This window comes from Leptonotus elevatus, chromosome 15 (assembly GCF_054856555.1).
Source record: "Leptonotus elevatus isolate MCC_2025b chromosome 15, RoL_Lele_1.0, whole genome shotgun sequence".
Classification (NCBI taxonomy): Eukaryota; Metazoa; Chordata; class Actinopteri; order Syngnathiformes; family Syngnathidae; genus Leptonotus; species Leptonotus elevatus.
In genome coordinates, this window is record NC_141253.1 from 1,074,066 (window position 1) to 1,091,148 (window position 17,083).

A 17,083-nucleotide genomic window follows, 5' to 3' on the forward strand; every position below is an offset into this window, starting at 1 on the left:
GGAGGAACAATTGAGAGGGCGGTGATAAAAAAGGAGGTTAAAGAGCCAGGCCACTTTTTTTTGATTTTATTACCATGGAGACGTCACAAAGATGAAAATAAATAAATAAATACACTCGGCATCAAGCGTATTTGCAAACGATCCTCCATTATTTGCAGGAAGAAAAAAAAAATCAACAACGCCCTGAGATGCCACAAGATGGCGCCAAAGATCTGGATAAGAGGAAAGTAGTAAATGCTGTCAAGGAAGTATGCTGAAGTGACACAATAGTTTCAAATGGAGTAATCGTAAATCGTAATTGACTTTAACTGATTTTGAAACGATATTAAAATGTTTTGGGATCATTGTAACGCACTTGCAATTATTAATATAAGCGATAAAAATACAGTGTGGCTAATGTGTTGAGTTTGTTTTTCACATTTTCACCAAAAATTGTATACACTATAAAAAAAAATGGAAGTGATGTTTACTAAACTAGTAACGTTTTTTTCCACTCAGAAATTAAAAAAGTAAATTTTACAAGGAAAGCTTAATTAGAATTTCTGAGTGGAAAAAATACTTTTTCAAATAAATCATATATATAGTCACTGTTGGGCACGTATGGCAATTTCACATTTCGGACAAATTGACACTCTTGATGCATGATTAACTGATTGAAAAGGGCCTGAGAATAAATCTGCGGGAGCCGCGCGGCATTGCGTTGCCTCAAGATTGAAAGTCTGGATGACATTTGGACACTTTGCTAAAATGCTTTAGGTCAGCCAAGTGAGTCGTTGGTGTGCAAGCACAACTGAAGCTCGCTTCGAGAGGTCATCCAGGATCAGGGATGGCCAAAGTGGGGCATGGCGGCCATTTTGTGGTCTGCCGTTTTATAAATCTTCACCTCCGCTGAATTGTTTTTAACACTTTGAACAAAGCGGCACTCATCCTGGCCCAACTGTGGCCCCCCCCCCCCCCCCCCCCAGTGTTACGAGCAGGACTATAACGTCCTGGATGGACGTCTCCAAAATGTGGAGCTTCTTCTTCTTCTTCTTCATCTTGCGGGAGTCAGAAGTTCTCAAAAAGGTCCTCTGCTTCTGCCGCCGAGACATCCGGCTGGCGCTGCGGCGGCGGCTGCTGATTGGTCGCTGCCTGGGAGTCGCTCCTGCCACGCACACGCGAACAGAGAGCGGGTCAGTGGGCTAATGAGGCTAGTTTACAAGAGCCGCTTCCTGTTGAGACAGGAAGTGGATCATGTGGTTCACAAGCGGCAAAACTGCAAACACATGGACAATTTGAGACCCGGCGACTAATGAGCCGGCAGCAGACGGACGCCCGAAGACGCTGCACTGTGCTGGCCCACACGTGTGTCGTTTGGTGAAGGTGCATGTGCCTTTAAGGGGCGGGGCCCGGCAGGTGACGTCGAGAACTCCCACCATCCCTCACTTCTTGATGACATCATAGCTGATTGGCAAGGCCGTAGTTTTGGAATTTTCATTTTCATTTGAGTTAGTTTTGATTTCATTTTGAGTTTTTTTTATTTTAAATTTAGTTTGTTTTTATTAGTTTAAGTTGAAATGTAAAAAAAATGCTTCCTTTTAGTTTAGTTTGAGTTTTAGTATGAGTTTTTTTTTCTTTTACACATTCACTCATTTTCAGTGAAGCAGCCCCCTTCGCTCCCGGCTGTTTTACTGCATTTTTATATGTTTTTGGGAGCAAATGAGTTTGTAAAATGAAAAAAGTAACGCAGTTTGTTAGCTAGCGTTGCGTTTCGGCGCGTGAGCCGAGCCATTGCCAAAAGTCACGCCGAGGAGCAAACGTCATTTGAAGATACTTTTCTATTGGCTGCCGCGAGATGATGTCACTTCTGCGTGACACACTTTCAAACGTCCTTATTTTGTTTAAAATTGAAATAAATATACCCAAAATCACATTTAAAATCATCCCCAAAACAAAGGACATTTTCTCTATAATTAAAGTTAGTTTTGTAAACTGTAGTTTCAGTTAGTTTTCTTTTTTTGAACTGAATTACTTTTTGAATTCTCGTTTGAGTTTTTCCCGTTCGTTTTTGTCAAATAACCTTGGCGGCAAACGAACGAGCACAACATCAACACGCTGCTGGGACCAGTTAGCAGGAAACAGGAGATGTGTTCACTGGGGGGGTCCCGAGGGGGGAGGTTAAGCCCAGTCAGGGACAGTGGGGAGCCCCCCCACGCCGTTGCACAATTACGCGCTTAAAAACTCAAGCCAGGCATCCCCCCCCCCTCCCACACACACTCCCCCCCCCAATCTGGATGGTTCTGAGGGTTCTGCCTGCCAAACGCGGTTTTTCCTCTACGTGGATAAAGTCAGGGGAACAACATTGACCGCACGCATGCAAACAAACAAGCGCACATTGTAGCGAACAATTACAAAAAACATCACAAAAAGAGACGACTGGCCAGTAAACGAGCTGGGAAAATCCGTAAATGAAGCGAGTGAGCACGGTGAAGCCGAGCGGCGATCTGGCGGCTTGGAGTGATTATCTGCCGTGGCCGGAAGCCATTTTTGAAGGCGCTTTAACGGCCGCTACCTTGACGAGAACATCAGGTGGTCCGCGACAGCGTGTTGCGCAACATCTGAAGCGGACAACAAAGCCAGAACAGCTGGACTGCTCAGCATTCGGGTTGTTGATTTTTGTGTGTGTGTGTTTGTGTGTCTCTCTTTCCTCAGCTGAATCGAGCGCTGTCACTATCGAATATTTTTTAGAATCGATGAATCGATCAACTATTCAATCGATTAATCGGGTTTATTTTAATTTTGCACTAAAGAGTATATAAAAACTTTTTTCCCTGACTACTGTTTATTAACCAGTGATTAGTGGTTATTTTGTAGTTTGTATTCATATAGTGATTAAAAATATGTATGTTACCAGTTTGGTGCAAATGTTTGCAAATGTCTTATTTTGATTAAACACAGACTATAATTGGTCTTCTTTCACAAAGGACTACATAAATTAGAGAACAATAACTGCTGAAATCACATGATTTGGACAATTTCAAATAAATAAATAAAAGGCCTCCAAACGATTACTCGATTATTAAAATAGTTGTTGATTAATTTGATAATCGATTACTTTTAAGTTTGACAGCTTTAGTTGAATCTAAAATGTGGTGTCTTAACATTACATTTCACGGTTTATTAATTGGCTGTAGTTTAGTTTGACATCATTATCTTTGTTTGTTCAAGTGTGGTAGTGTATATAGGATATAAAAAGTCTACACACCCCTGAGCAAATGCCAGGTTTGTGTGTGAAAAACAACATTTCAACAAATTTTGACTCATTGAGCCAAAATTCTACTTTTGTTAACAAGAGTATGAAAACCTAGATTTTTTTTAATTGTACATTTAGAACAGATATAACATTTGTCATTAATAGTGAGGTGAACTATTTAAGTCATGTGATTAATTACAATTAAAAAATATATCGCCTGACGCCCCTAATTTTTAATAATCTTTTATTTAATTTTTTATTGTACATAAAAAAATAATGAAGTTATCAAATTAATTCTGGACAAAATGTTAACTTTTTACTGCTGAAAATGGCTGAATGAGTCAAGTATCCCTTTTAAAAAAAAACTGTACAATCCCATTGTATACCACAGAATAATTCTTGCGCAATCGACTGCAGTTTGAGGAGCTCTGATTCAGATGTCTTAAAAAGAAAAGCTTTCAGGCAGGTTTGAAGACTTTTAAGGGTTTAAAGGCCTCATTTGACTTCAGCAAGCACATCGTCTTTACACTTAAATGGTCCTCGTAAAGCGCTTGACGAGGACACTTTAGGAACAAGCTGACTGGGTGCCAAAAGCTGCTTGTTAACGTTTCATCGCGACAAAGCAACCAGAATAAAAAAAGAAAAAGCATCTTTTCATTGGACTTTGCCGCCTCTACCTCGCATGGGCTCGCTTGAGGGCCGCGTCCGAGGTTGCAAGGTGGCGGAAGCGCCGCTTACGACTGGGCGCCACGTCCGGGATGTCACTCAGGGTGTCGTCCAATGGGCTGGGAGAGCAGGGCCGCGCCTCTAAAAACAGCATCATCACATGATTTTTACACAGGACAGGACAGGACAGGACAGGACAGGACAGCCATGCGTAGCATTTCCATGCAGATTTTTGCTATTCCAGGTCACTATCACCCGCAAATCGGGGGTACCACTGTCGTTTTATGATGTAATATCACTGTTCAGCACTAGATGTCAGACATGTTTTTGTTGCAATGCCCTATACTACAACGTGAGTAGGCCTAATCATTTTTGGCAGAATCAATAATATTTGAATTTTGAGTGAGTTGATTTTTGTGAAAAAATGCACAAAATGATTTTTTACTTGAGGTGTCAGGCGATTTTTAAAAAAAAAATCATAATTAATCGTATGAATTCAATAGTTAACTCACGATTAATCACAAATTTTATATTTGTTCTAAATGTACAATAAAATATATATTTTTTCTAAATTGTCATACTCTTTGATAAAAGTAGGGGAAAAAATGTAATTATTAATTATTTAATTAATTAATTTAATTTAATATTGATTTTTCTGCCATTACATGGCATAATTGTAATTTTAAGACGGTGACAGCTCAGTGCTAATCTCTAACATGAAGTAAGTAAAAATTATTATTATTTTTTAATTGTAAAATACAACTTGTTATGCATTATTATCAAATTTATTATTGCTCAATTTTCAAGTAAGGGCCGCTCATTAATCGCGCGTTAAAAACAATAAAACTATTTAAAAAGTCGTTAAAATAACTTTAAATTAACGCAATCATTTTTGACACCCCTATTTTTTTAAGAAGAAAAGAAAAACAAAAACCTAAAAGTTTTGCTGTTCTTACCATCACGCGGCTCAATTTGACCCCAAACTGTGAAAATGTTGAAAACAAGTGCGATGACACAACCGTCTCCAGCCATACGTTAACGGCCTCATTTGTTTATTTAAAACATGCGTGTGGAAAAAATGTTGAGTAGCAGTGGCTGTTTTTGGGCTGCGAACGACGACGTATCTTTGGCGTAAATCTTCACCTGCAGCTCGTCTGTCATGTTTAGTCTGACGTCTTTCTTCGCTGCAGAAAAACAACAAAGGTCCTCCTATCTGCCCGTAACCGCGGCAACCAGACCACCAAAACAACGTGTGCGACCAGTGGGGGCGGGAAGGGGGGGGGCTGTGTGAGAAAGTGGAAAAAGTGGGGAGGGGGCCAGCGTGCTCATGACAGGTATGCCGTAGTTGCGTAGTTTGTGTGGAGGCAAACAAGAGGAAAATGTCAGCTTGATTGGACGTGACGTCGTCAGCGCAAACAGCCCGAGGCCCGGCGGCCATTGCGACTTACATCATGGCTCAGGTATGTCATGCCTGACAACAACGCACAACCACATGTGCAAACTCTCTAGCTTCATGTTGCTCAGGCACAGCTAACGCTAAGCTAATGACTGACCATCTCAATCCATTTGAGTTGTTAACTTATTAAATAGGGCTGTGCGATCAATCGAAATTCTATTACAATTTCAACTCGACTTCTTTCTACAGAAATTGCGTGGGAAAGCTGAAAGCTAAACTGAATGCTTGTGGAAAGTGTACCCTCCATTCATTTAGAATCAGGGGTGCTCAAGTTGGGTCCTCGAGAGCCCCTTATCCAGCCTGTTTTCCATGTTTCTCTCCACTAACACACCTGATTCATGATCAGGATCGTTATCAGGCTTCTGCAAAGCTTGCTGATTAGCTGATCATTCGATTCAGCTGTGCTGCAGGAGGGAAACATGGAAAACAGGCTGGATAGGTGCTCTCGAGGACCGAACTTGAGCACCCCTGATTTAGATGGAAAAGTGGAACTAATGATATCCGATGGAAAAATGCAAAAGCTGAATGCTTGTCTACTGTACCGTGAGAAGGTGCGATAGCATCCGGCGTGGGCGTAGCATCTTCGTCATCGGTGCTGCCACCGTACTCGTCTTCCTCGTCCTCCTCCTCCTCCTCCTCGGTCGTTTGGGCTCCTTGGACCGGATCCTCCTTCTTGTGAGCCTCGCTGCTCCTGCCACCAAAGCGAAACTCAGCGGTCGTCCTTGACGACAGGTCTCGCACTTGAAAGCAGGGGGGGGCGGGGGGGGGGGGCATACCTGACTTCCTGTAGCCCCTTGAGCATTTCCTGCAGGCTGCGGATCTTGGCTTTCTTCTCGTTGAGGACCAGAACGAAGCGAGAGTAAAGCTCCGCCTCCAGGTCCTCCTTCCCGTTAGCATAGCGCTTTAGTCTGAAAAACAAAACAGGAATAAATAAAATACACACACATAGAAAAAATAATGTATCGCAATTTATTGTTCATGCAACTGAAATTTTACACATTTTGAATACATTTTTTAAATTATTTTTTTATATCCAATATGAATGAATCTTGCGAGAGTGATTTCGCAAGCAGCACGCACTGAAGAAAAATAAGTATTTACTCTGCTGCAATGCGTTGATGTTCTTGTCGGAAGCGTTGGTTGTGTTCCTGGAGCTCCTGGTTCTGGTGCTCCAATGAGGTTCCCCTCTCCAGACTGTGAGTCAGCAAAGACCTCACGGCCTCCGACGGCTCCGGGATGGGCCTCAGCGACACCGAGCCCAACCGGAACTGGAGCGGGACAACAACGGGAAGACATTTTGCCTTATTTGCATGCAAATGCTTCAAATACTGTAAAAGCTCAGGTTGGGCTGTTTCACAAAAATTACATTTTAATCGATTTTTTTCCCCCTCTGCAAAAAAACAATGGCAATATTCACAACAAGTTACTTTGATTGACAGGGTAGAATAGAAATCATTTTGTAGTGATTAGCGAGTGGGGAATGAGTAAATGTTTCCAAACCTTGGTCACACTCATTTGGCTGCTCCTTAGGGTGCGTTGAGATACGAGTTTCATTTGTTCTGTGACCATGCTCCTAACTCAAAACAAAACAACTCAAAGCATCTGTCCCCATTGACGTGAATGGGAATGCCATTAATCCGTTCCAGCCTTCCAACAAAATAACAATACAAATTGCTGGAATGTGTGTTTTTTTTTTTTGAACAGGTGTCAATATTAGTGCGTTAATTTAAAGTTCCTTTAATGACACCATTTTTTTAAACACGCGATTAATGAGCGTCCCTTACTTGGAAAGCCTGTACTAGGGGAATTCCAGTCGCAACCCAGCGGTTGCATCCACGTCAAAATTTTGCAGTAATAAACTGAATAATAATGCATATATTTGAGGAGACTGGGGTCAAGTTGTATTTTACAATTTGAAAAATGTGCAGAATTTCACATTTCACAAAATGGGGGTCATCCCCCCCCCCCCCCCCCATTTTAAATTATGCAAGTAATTAACGGATTAGAAAAAGAGGAGGATGAGCATCTGCAGTGGATCGAAAAATATTGCAGACGTCCTCATAGCACAAAATGTCGAAAGAATTAACACATAACAAGTGCTCTTTAAATTTGGCAGGCAAAAAATGTTGCTCCTTTTGAACTAAGCGATTAATCAAAGATGTGATTCATCTGATTAAAAAATGTCATTGTTTGACAGCTCTAAAAAACTCGTATCAATGTTGGCAAAACATATAGTAAAGACATCATTTCATAAAGCTATTTTCTATGATGGGCATGTGGTCCAGGGCGGGTAACACCTGCACGAGCGAGTGGCCGCCAGGTCTTTCGTTACGCCGACTCACTTGGCGACTTTGTTGTTGTCGAGCAAGACGAGCGTTCACACTTTCCGTGGCGTTGCAAGCGGCGTGGAAGGACTGAGCTTCTGCCTCTGAATCATCAGCGTTCGAACGTCTTGATCCGCTTGGGAGTCCGTCATCACGCTCTCGCTCAACCGCACCGCTACGCCCTTGCAAACTGCTTTTCAATGGTCGAGTGAGCGAGTCGGCGAACAAGGAAGTCTCTCTATATATATATATATATAAATATATATATATATATATATAAATATATATATATATATAAAATTTCCATTTATATATATATATATATATATATATATATATATATATAAAATTTCCATTTATATATATATATATATATATATATATATATATATATATACATATATATATATATATAAAATTTCCATTTATATATATATATATATATAAAATTTCCATTTATATATATATATATATATAAAATTTCCATTTATATATATATATATATAAAATTTCCATTTATATATATATATATATATATATATATATATATATATATATATATATATAATTTCCATTTATATATATATATAAAATTTCCATTTGTATATATATATATATATATATATATATATATATATATATATAAAATTTCCATTTATATATATATATATATATATAAAATTTCCATTTATATTAATTTTTTTGTATTTAATTTTTTATTATTTTTTTAATATCCATTTTTGATTTTCCCTTTCATTAATTCATTCATTTATTTTTATTTTTTATCTTTGGTCCTCCATAACAAACAGCCTGGATGACCAAAACTGCACATTATTGTCATCAAATTTGCCAGCTTTTGACTGACACAAGAGAATGACTGGCGACCAATCCAGGGTGCCCCTCAGCTATTACCGAAAAAGTGTTCTACAAGACGGATGGCTAGATTGACCGAGTGCGCCGAATCGTGTGTCTCCCTCCACGTATGATTCCAGACTCACCGAGATGTCCTTCCGCACTTTGTCGTAGGTCAGCGTGAGGGCTGCGCTGCCATCAGGTGTCGCCGGCGCCAAGGCGAAGCGGTAAGAGTCGGCGTTTCCGGCCCCCGTCAGCGCCTCCTGGAGGTCCTGGACATATTTGTCCCTGGACATCTCCAGTTCGTCCGCCTCCTGGCACACGGACGCCTCGCTCGCTGCAACAAACGCCGCCGTCGTAGTCATCAACTCGTTCTCTCGACATTGGCACTTTCTAAATTATTGGTTTCTCGGTATCGGTTGAAAATAGCATTATCGTGCATCCCTACTTTATTCCTGTAATGTTTGGATTGTTATAGTCATGTTGCAATGTTGTGACTCCCAGTCTTGTTTTTTTCTGTGAGCATATTGACCAGTAAATCCATGATTTTTACCTTCTCCTCTCCAAGCGTGTCGTCCATCACTGAGCAGCACCTGGAAGCCAGATGCCAAGCCCCGCCCACTTCCATCCACACGCAGGAAGTAGGAGGAGTCTGGCTCGGATGAGACGAGGATTTCCCTCACGGACGAGAGCATCACTGCCGGCAGAAAATATTTGAGATTTTACAGACTCAACACTTGAGGTTGTTTTTGTTTTTTTACATTGTTATTAAGGTGGTGAAAGCAACCAATCAGAGAGTAGCACATCATCAGTTCTAACTCCATCGATGATTTTTTATCCGCACGTGAATGGATCAATGGAAAGCGTGAAATGTGCTGGACAACGTAAGTGGTGAGGAACATTTGAATGAGCAACTGCAGCGTCCGTCAAGTAGACTATTTTTAGTCATGCCGATGTCATTTCCTGCCAAGACTATCCCTCCGTTGAGTATTTGCGCTTACTTGATTTTATTTAATTTCACTTAAGTGCCGCTGGTGGTTAGACGGCCGGTGTCAGACGTGCCACCGCAGCTGCTCTGACATCATTTTCCTGGCAGTCGCGTCACCTAAAGTACATGCCAGCATAGACTGCCAATGCTTACGAAATACACAAGACAGGGTGAAATGTTGGAATGTTGTAGAAGTGACCATTTGAAAATGCCAACGCTTGCAGAGACTAATAGAAATAAAGTGTTTATGTTATAAGCGGTTCAGATAATGGATGGATGAGATAATTACATATTGATATTCACCTGTTTCCTGATCATTGTTGGTAATCATTAACATGATCAGTGTCTTCACATTAAAAAAAATCATTATTTATTAATAATAATGTATGGTAAATTTGTTATTTCAGAAGTGTGTAGCAAACGGGTAGGTCTTTGCATAAATCACTTCTCAAGAAGTAGTTCTCACTTTCAAAAAAATGGCCAAACAGACTTTAATAATCATGCCGACGTCACATCCGGCAACTGACAAGCAAAAAAGGGAGGGAAAAAACATGACAGACGCCAAACTCTAAACATAGAAAATCTGAACAAAACAAGTGCTGAAACATTGTTTTAGCTGCCTCCGCTGTTAGCTTGAGGCTTAGCTGGCTAACCATTGTCAGTTGGTAGCTCGATGCTAATTGATGACAAGCTGTTACTCAGCTGTTCAAATGTACTTTAATCGCTGCTGGCTGAATGCTAAAATGCTAGCTCGGAGACGTAAACATTGCCAAGTTGAACCGCCACACGCAGCGAGACGAGCGAATAAAACGCAATGAAACACATCAGTAAACAGTTTCTACTTGCAATAGCTTACCAGCTTGTGTTTCCTTTTTGTGTGCTGGTTCGGTCATTAAAAAAAAAAAAGAAGTGTCCAACTCTTTTGTGTTTTCTGGTGGATAACTTTCGCAGATGTGTGAGTGGACGTATGTGACGTCATCACCGAGCGACAAACAACGCATTGCGTCATTAGAACTACTACTGGAATTACTTTAGCCCAATTTAATTTTTAATCAGTAATATGAATAACATAATGTGATATAAAAATATAATAATAATAATAATAACAACAACAGTATTATTTCGTTTATGATTACAAGACTACTGTATCCCTGGCTTCACGTGCTATGGGAAACTCCTAATTACGACCGAGTTCTGTTCACACACGTAATTGTGTAGATTCTAAAATAACCTGCTGTGTTAGCGGATGTTAACGCCCTTATAAGTGTTACTATTTCTTGACATTCACAAATCCTTCGGCGCTATTTGCCATGTTCAAACTTGAATAGTTCTCTCAATTCGGAAACTCGGATATCAAAATAAATTCACAGTTGTCCAGTAGAAAATACAACATGAGGGGGCGTTCACGTGCAATTTTCTACTCGACATGTGGTATTTACCATAATTTCAATACCACTTGAAGGCAGAAATAATACAAGTCTAAATCTATTATTGTTATTATTATTATTATTATTATTGTGTACCCCGCCTACTGCCCGAAGCCAGCTGGGATAGGCCCCCCGCGACCCTTGTGAGGACCTGTAGTTAAGAAAATGTATTATTATTATTAATATTATTATTATTATCAAGACAAAATAAACTACAAACAATGCGGCAGCAGCAGCTATTTGTATGTCTCCTTCCTTGTTGTATAAAAGACTGCACAGATTCAAAGATACAAGTTGAACGTGATGAGTCAAGGGAATCTCTCCTGTATGCTTGTTTTGCTTCCTGATCCAAGAGGCAAAGGCAACAAGCTGCGTGCCACATGTCGTCGTGAAGGGAAATGAAGGGATTAGGCCAAGCTCAGGACCAGCTTGAGCCAGGACTCGAGCAAACATGCGTTTCTTCCTGGAATAATTGCTTGCGTTTTAGTACTCTCTATGAAGTAAACACACACATTTGCACAATGCATGTGTGATTGGCAGTATGTGTGATTGGCAGTAGGTGTGATTGGCAGTATGTGCGGCGCTCACAGGAGGCCTCATGTCAACGAGCATGGTGACATTGCAACCAAATTTGCAGGGGTTTTCCAAGAATCTGACAGCAAATTGTGATTGTTTACGCAAAAAGAGGAAAGATGGACAGGGATTGGAAGTGAAAGCCCTCCCAACGCAGAGAGAACACTCCGGGGACCAAAAGTCAAAAATGTGTTAACAAATGTGGGAATTGATTGCGATTCGGAAACCACTTTTGACATAGCAAATGAATGGAAACAACAATAGTCCGTTCCAAGGTCAAAATTCTACCATCACTAAACTTGTATTAACTTCACAGGTGATGGAAGCTTTGTTTTGTTTGTTTGTTTTGTTTCGTTAAGTGAATTATTGCAAGGATAAATGTTATGTAATATTTTAAATTGAAGCTCTCTTATTTTACCACGTTCTATGCCAATTTATGTAATTTATTTCTCCGTTCCAGTAAAAATTTTCCCCGAGAAGAAATGTTATTATTGAAACACAGTGTATTTCTATCCTGCTTATTTGTACAATTTTTACTGAATAAATCAATGCCTCTGATCTTAAGAGCAGGTGTTTGAGTTTTTATATCTTGATACATCAGATGACATCTCATTAACTCCTGAACACTCTGAGGAAGAGCCCTTACAACTGCATTAAACTCTTTGTAATTTTACTGGAAAGCATTTCGTTTTTAGAACATTTTCATAACTATAAATATTTCCGTTGCGTTCAAATAAATCCAAAACATAAATGATACCCTTTTCAATCCAAACTTTATTGTATAAAGATGTATTTTTAATGGTAGTATTACTATTATTCCAAATTATTTCCTTATGAGGGGAAAAATTATGAACATGACATAATTTCCATGCCAATAATGCTTGTTGATGAAATTTAACCGGCAATTTCGTAATGTCAAAATTACAACTTAATAAAAATCGTAGACCCCCAACTGTTTTAAATATATTATATGGAATACAATTCCAGAGTGACATTGGACGTTCCATACATTCCTTAAGCCATTTGATTTTACAGGTTGAATTCAAATGAGAAAAATCTAAGCGTTCCATTGCTTCCTCTGGTACCTCGAGGACCGCAGGGGGCGCTGTTGTACTTAATAACTTTAAAGGTCAAGTCATTTCCCATTATAAACATGATCATGGGCCATAGCCACTCATTTTGGCAAACATTTATGGATACAATACTACTAACCAGAATAGGTTCACTTTGACCATCTCAGGCTGACATATTCAACCAACAATGTTATAATAGGAGGTGACATGAAGAATTGTCCAAGATGAGTTTTTTTTTGGACAAATGCAACTTTCAATACCGTTTGCAATGAACAACATTTAGTGGATGTATGGCGTTATGCCAATTCAGGCATAACGAATTTTACATTGTTTAACGTAAACCATAAATCGAGAATTGACTATTGGCTTGTAGCAAATTATTTGTTATCCTCTGAAGTGAGCTCTGATATTTCTGTTGCTCTTCTTACTGATCATAGCCTTATTTATTTGATTTTAAGACCTCCAAACAAAAAGGAAACGACATTAAAATACGTATAACAATTGGAACCTTAACTCCAACCTTTTAAATGAATGAAATTAAATAAATATTGTTCAAGTGGACTTGCCGTACATTTTGCGACTGCGTCGACGCTGTACTTCCGCATACGTTTTTTACGTAATGAAAATCACTAAATCGTTCTTCTTTCTTCTTTAGATCGTTTGTTGGCGCAACCATCGCCGATTAAATTGTTGTGTCCGGTTAAACTCGTCTAGGTGCACGTTGAAGATTTTCGGTCTTACCCAAGATTATTTTAGTCTAGCTTCTCTTTTAGCTTAGCTTGCTAGCCGCTAACAAAGGAGACGCGTTTGTTATCAACCCGTTGCTCAGCAGAGATCAAGTGCGCGCGTAAAGTGTAAAGATTGTCGTGAGACAAAATGTTTGCAATAACGGAAATAAAGTACGAGGAGGAACTTTGTGGAACAAAAGAGGGGAGCGATCGACACAGAGCAGGTTTGTTCATTTCTTACTCTCACTTCTTTAGTACTTTTCACCCCCTTTCGCATGCCGTAAACGCGTCCTAATTAAAAACAACAACACGTTTTACACGTGATGAGCATCAATACAAACATAAATTGCAATGAGAAAATGTATTGTAGTTTGTAGACCCCTTGGATGAGACAAGCAAAAATGTTATTGAATAATTGACAACAAAAAATAATTTGTTAAGATTCATTTTATAATTCATGTAAGTACGCGTGTGTGTGTGTGGTCTTGTTTTTGTTGCATAGTGGGGCCAACATTCTGGGATTTCACAAGAGTTTTGGGGCCCATCCGTCCATTTGCTGGGCCCCACAAGTTTAGACTTCGTTTTGAGGGTCAAGACTTGGTTTTAGAGTTTAGGTTTGAATTGGGTTGAGGTTAGGGTAAGGAATAGGGGGAGGCAATCATTTTTGATGGTTGGGGTTGGGGGAAGGGGCGAGGAAATGCATTATGTCAATGAGATGGCCCCACAAAGATAGTAAAACAAACGTGTGTGTGCGCGCGCAAGCGCGTGCCTCAAACACTGAACATTTGAGCCCTGTATGGAATGAAGAGGGTCTTCTGCCCAGATTTAGTCATAACTGTTTTAATTTCCTTCTTTCCTCAGTAGAGCTTTGTGAGTGTTATCGCAATTTCTGCCAGGTGCCGTCATGACTGGGACCTCCTCTATTTCCACAACAATGGGCCATTGTCAATGTGTTTGAATGATGTCTCCAGGTGCCGTCATGACTGGGACCTCCTCTATTTCCACAACAATGGGCCATTGTATGTGGTGTGAAGTCAATGTGTAATGAATGCTGTCTTTAAAAGTCTTATCTCATGTCTGGTGAACTCCGGGTGGGCTCTTTGCAGGGGGGCTTTGTGGTACCACCCTTCAAGATAGTATAAGAATGTTGTAAGTCCTCTGAAATCTTCGCACTAGTGAGAGGCTGCAGCCATTGTCTGGAACTCATTTGTGCCCGGAATATTCTGTAGAAATAAAAGCTTCGAAGCAACTGTTCATCGATCTCCAGCCTGTATTCGGATAACCAACATTCTCACTACCCGAAAGAAAACGTACACGTGGAGGAAAATATCTGCTTCCTAACAGGAATCATTAATGAGCGACCTTTTTTTAGACATCAGTTCCAGTCGACAGAAAGGGGCGGTGCTACATGAAATCTCAGCCTCAGTGGATGGCAGAAAGCGATTCATTTGTATTTCACCAACGAAATATGAATTAGAATGCAGTGTTTTGACTAGCAGGGACACAATAAATATAAACAACATTAATATACAATACAATGCATGAAAGTCACAATAGACAAAACCATGCATTTTTGTCTTCTTGTGTCCTGCAGACATCAGTGAAGAAGATCTTCACCCTGAGCAGCAGCAGCAGCAGCAGCAGCAGCAGCCAGAGTTCTCCGACATTAAAGAGGAGGACTTGGAGCCTCTTCAGCTTAAAGAGGAGGAGCAACTGCAGCCCTGCAACATAAAAAAAGAGCAGCAGCCACCATGCATTAAAGAGGAGGAGGATTTTACAGAGTTGCCAGTGACTGATGTCCATTTGAAGCCTGAAGGTGAAAGTCAATATGAGGAGAGCGGCAAGATGGCGCCTCCAAGTAGCATCTCAAGGCAACAAAGGACAAGAGGAGGTGTTGAAGACCACAGTGCTCCAATATCAGATAGTGACGACGCAGCACCGCAGTCTCCTAACACTGATGATGATGATGATGATGATGATGACGATGACGATGAACAGTCTGAAGGTGATACGTCACGTCACACTGACAACAAACACCGGAAATGTTCTCATTGTGGGAAAGCTTTTGCGTACGAGTGTGTTTTGAAAACGCGTACGATATCCTACGCAGGAGAAAAAAAGGCTTTCGCCTGCTCACACTGCCGACAAACATTCTCTCAGAAGGGAGACTTCCAAACACACGCGGGAGAGAAACGTTTTGCCTGCTCGGTTTGCGGTAAAACATTCTCGACGAAAAGATATGTGACATTTCACACGAAAACTCACACTGGCGCGAAAGCGTTTGCCTGCTCGGTCTGCGGTCGGCGATTCTTCCAAAAGGTGCACTTGAAATCGCATACAAGAACGCACACGGGAGAGAAACCATTTGCGTGCTCGTTCTGCAATCAACGATGCTCTTCCAAGGGGAACTTAAGAATACACACAAGGATACACACAGGAGAGAAACCTTTTGCCTGTTCAGTATGCGGCCAAAGGTTCTCAGAGAGCCGCGTTTTGACAACGCACGTCAGGACGCATACCGGAGAGAAACCCTTTGCCTGCTTGGACTGCGACAAAAGCTTCTCGACAAAGACCAACTTGAAAACACACACGAGAACGCACACGGGTGAGAAACCTTTTGCCTGCTTGGATTGCGGTCAAAGATTCTCTGAGAGGGGAACCTTGATGATACACACAAGAACGCACACTGGAGAGAAACCTTTTGCGTGCTTAGAATGTGGTAAAAGATTCTCCCAGAAAGGAAACTTGAAGCGTCACACAAGAGCACACAGTGGAAAGAAACCTGATGCCTGCTAAATGTGTGGCTAAAGATTTCCAAGGAATGGAGCGTTAAGGACAAAAAAAAAAAAGATCTTGCAAGGATCAGGTTAATGACATATTTACATTCTTGAATTAGAGCTACCTTATTGTATTTTATGTTTCTGCTTGTATTCTATGTACAAGTGTTGAGACTTTTGAGCAATTGTGGCTTGTACATTTTGTGTGATGAACATCAAGTAAGTGAAATTTTTTTTTTTTGTTTCAATAGAACCTGGAGGAACGTTGACTCTGTGACACGATAGAAAAGTGTAAATGTGATCCTGAATAAAACACACATTTTCAAACACTGATACTAATGCAATGTATGTATATATCAGCTCGTATTTCCCTTCTTATGAATTGAAATGCCATCCATTGGGCCTTCCTTGAAAATTAAAATAATCATATTTGCTGCTGCATGTTCTTCATGAAGGAACATAGCATTGTTTTCTATCAAACATGACATTGGCGCCTTCAAATATTCGCCCAAGTCATTTTTACAGATTTTCAGGAAACACAAGAAATTGAACCATTTGCATCTTGAGATGATTTAGGCACACAAAAAAAAAGACGTAGGCATTTATTTTAAGAGGGTGACAATATAGTAAAGTATATGACTGAAAAGGGGCATCAGTAACTACGGCTCTCCATGCCTATATACAAGGGCATTGTAATACCTTGAGAAAATGTTTTTTTTTTTCAACTTAACTCAAAGCCGTAGCTCAAGCTCAGTCATAAGGCAAGCCAAGGCAGTTTTATTTATATAATGTACAACATTTCAAAACAAAAGTACAGAAATACAAGATGGCTTCCTAAAAGTACTCAAATAACATACAGTACAAGAAAAGTAGTTGTAAAACTTTATAAAAAAAAAAGCTCCTTCACAACCAATGTGTCTTTAAAAAATTTTTTATTATCATATATATATATATATATATATATTTTTTTAACCAACATTAGGTTTG

At 40.0% G+C, this 17,083-nt stretch overlaps 2 protein-coding genes and 1 long non-coding RNA gene across 4 annotated transcripts; 2 read left to right on the forward strand and 1 right to left on the reverse strand.

The window, feature by feature from the left end:
• Positions 1 to 51: 51 nt before the first annotated feature.
• On the reverse strand, positions 52 to 10,491 carry LOC147161435 (DNA repair protein XRCC4-like). Of its 2 annotated transcripts, XM_086096085.1 has the most exons (8): positions 10,375 to 10,491; positions 9,084 to 9,227; positions 8,677 to 8,867; positions 6,456 to 6,622; positions 6,131 to 6,262; positions 5,897 to 6,045; positions 3,910 to 4,039; positions 940 to 1,144 (listed from the first exon to the last, which is right to left on the reverse strand). In XM_086096085.1, exons 1-8 carry the CDS (start codon positions 10,409 to 10,411, stop codon positions 1,048 to 1,050), a joined length of 1,047 nt encoding a protein of 348 aa, XP_085952211.1. In that variant the 5' UTR covers positions 10,412 to 10,491; the 3' UTR covers positions 940 to 1,047. The 2 variants fall into 2 exon arrangements, with proteins under 2 accessions (XP_085952212.1, XP_085952211.1); XM_086096086.1 differs by lacking the exon at positions 3,910 to 4,039 and having other exon boundaries at positions 52 to 1,144.
• Positions 5,237 to 9,082, forward strand: LOC147161436 (uncharacterized). Its single transcript, XR_015097206.1, has 2 exons — positions 5,237 to 5,358; positions 8,705 to 9,082. It is a non-coding gene; the product is annotated as an uncharacterized LOC147161436 (long non-coding RNA).
• Positions 10,492 to 13,183: 2,692 nt separating the features above from the next.
• On the forward strand, positions 13,184 to 16,530 carry LOC147161437 (uncharacterized). Its single transcript, XM_086096077.1, has 2 exons — positions 13,184 to 13,543; positions 14,914 to 16,530. The coding sequence occupies exons 1-2, from the start codon at positions 13,468 to 13,470 to the stop codon at positions 16,113 to 16,115; spliced, it is 1,278 nt and encodes a 425-aa protein (XP_085952203.1). The 5' UTR covers positions 13,184 to 13,467; the 3' UTR covers positions 16,116 to 16,530.
• The last annotated feature ends 553 nt before the right edge of the window (positions 16,531 to 17,083 follow it).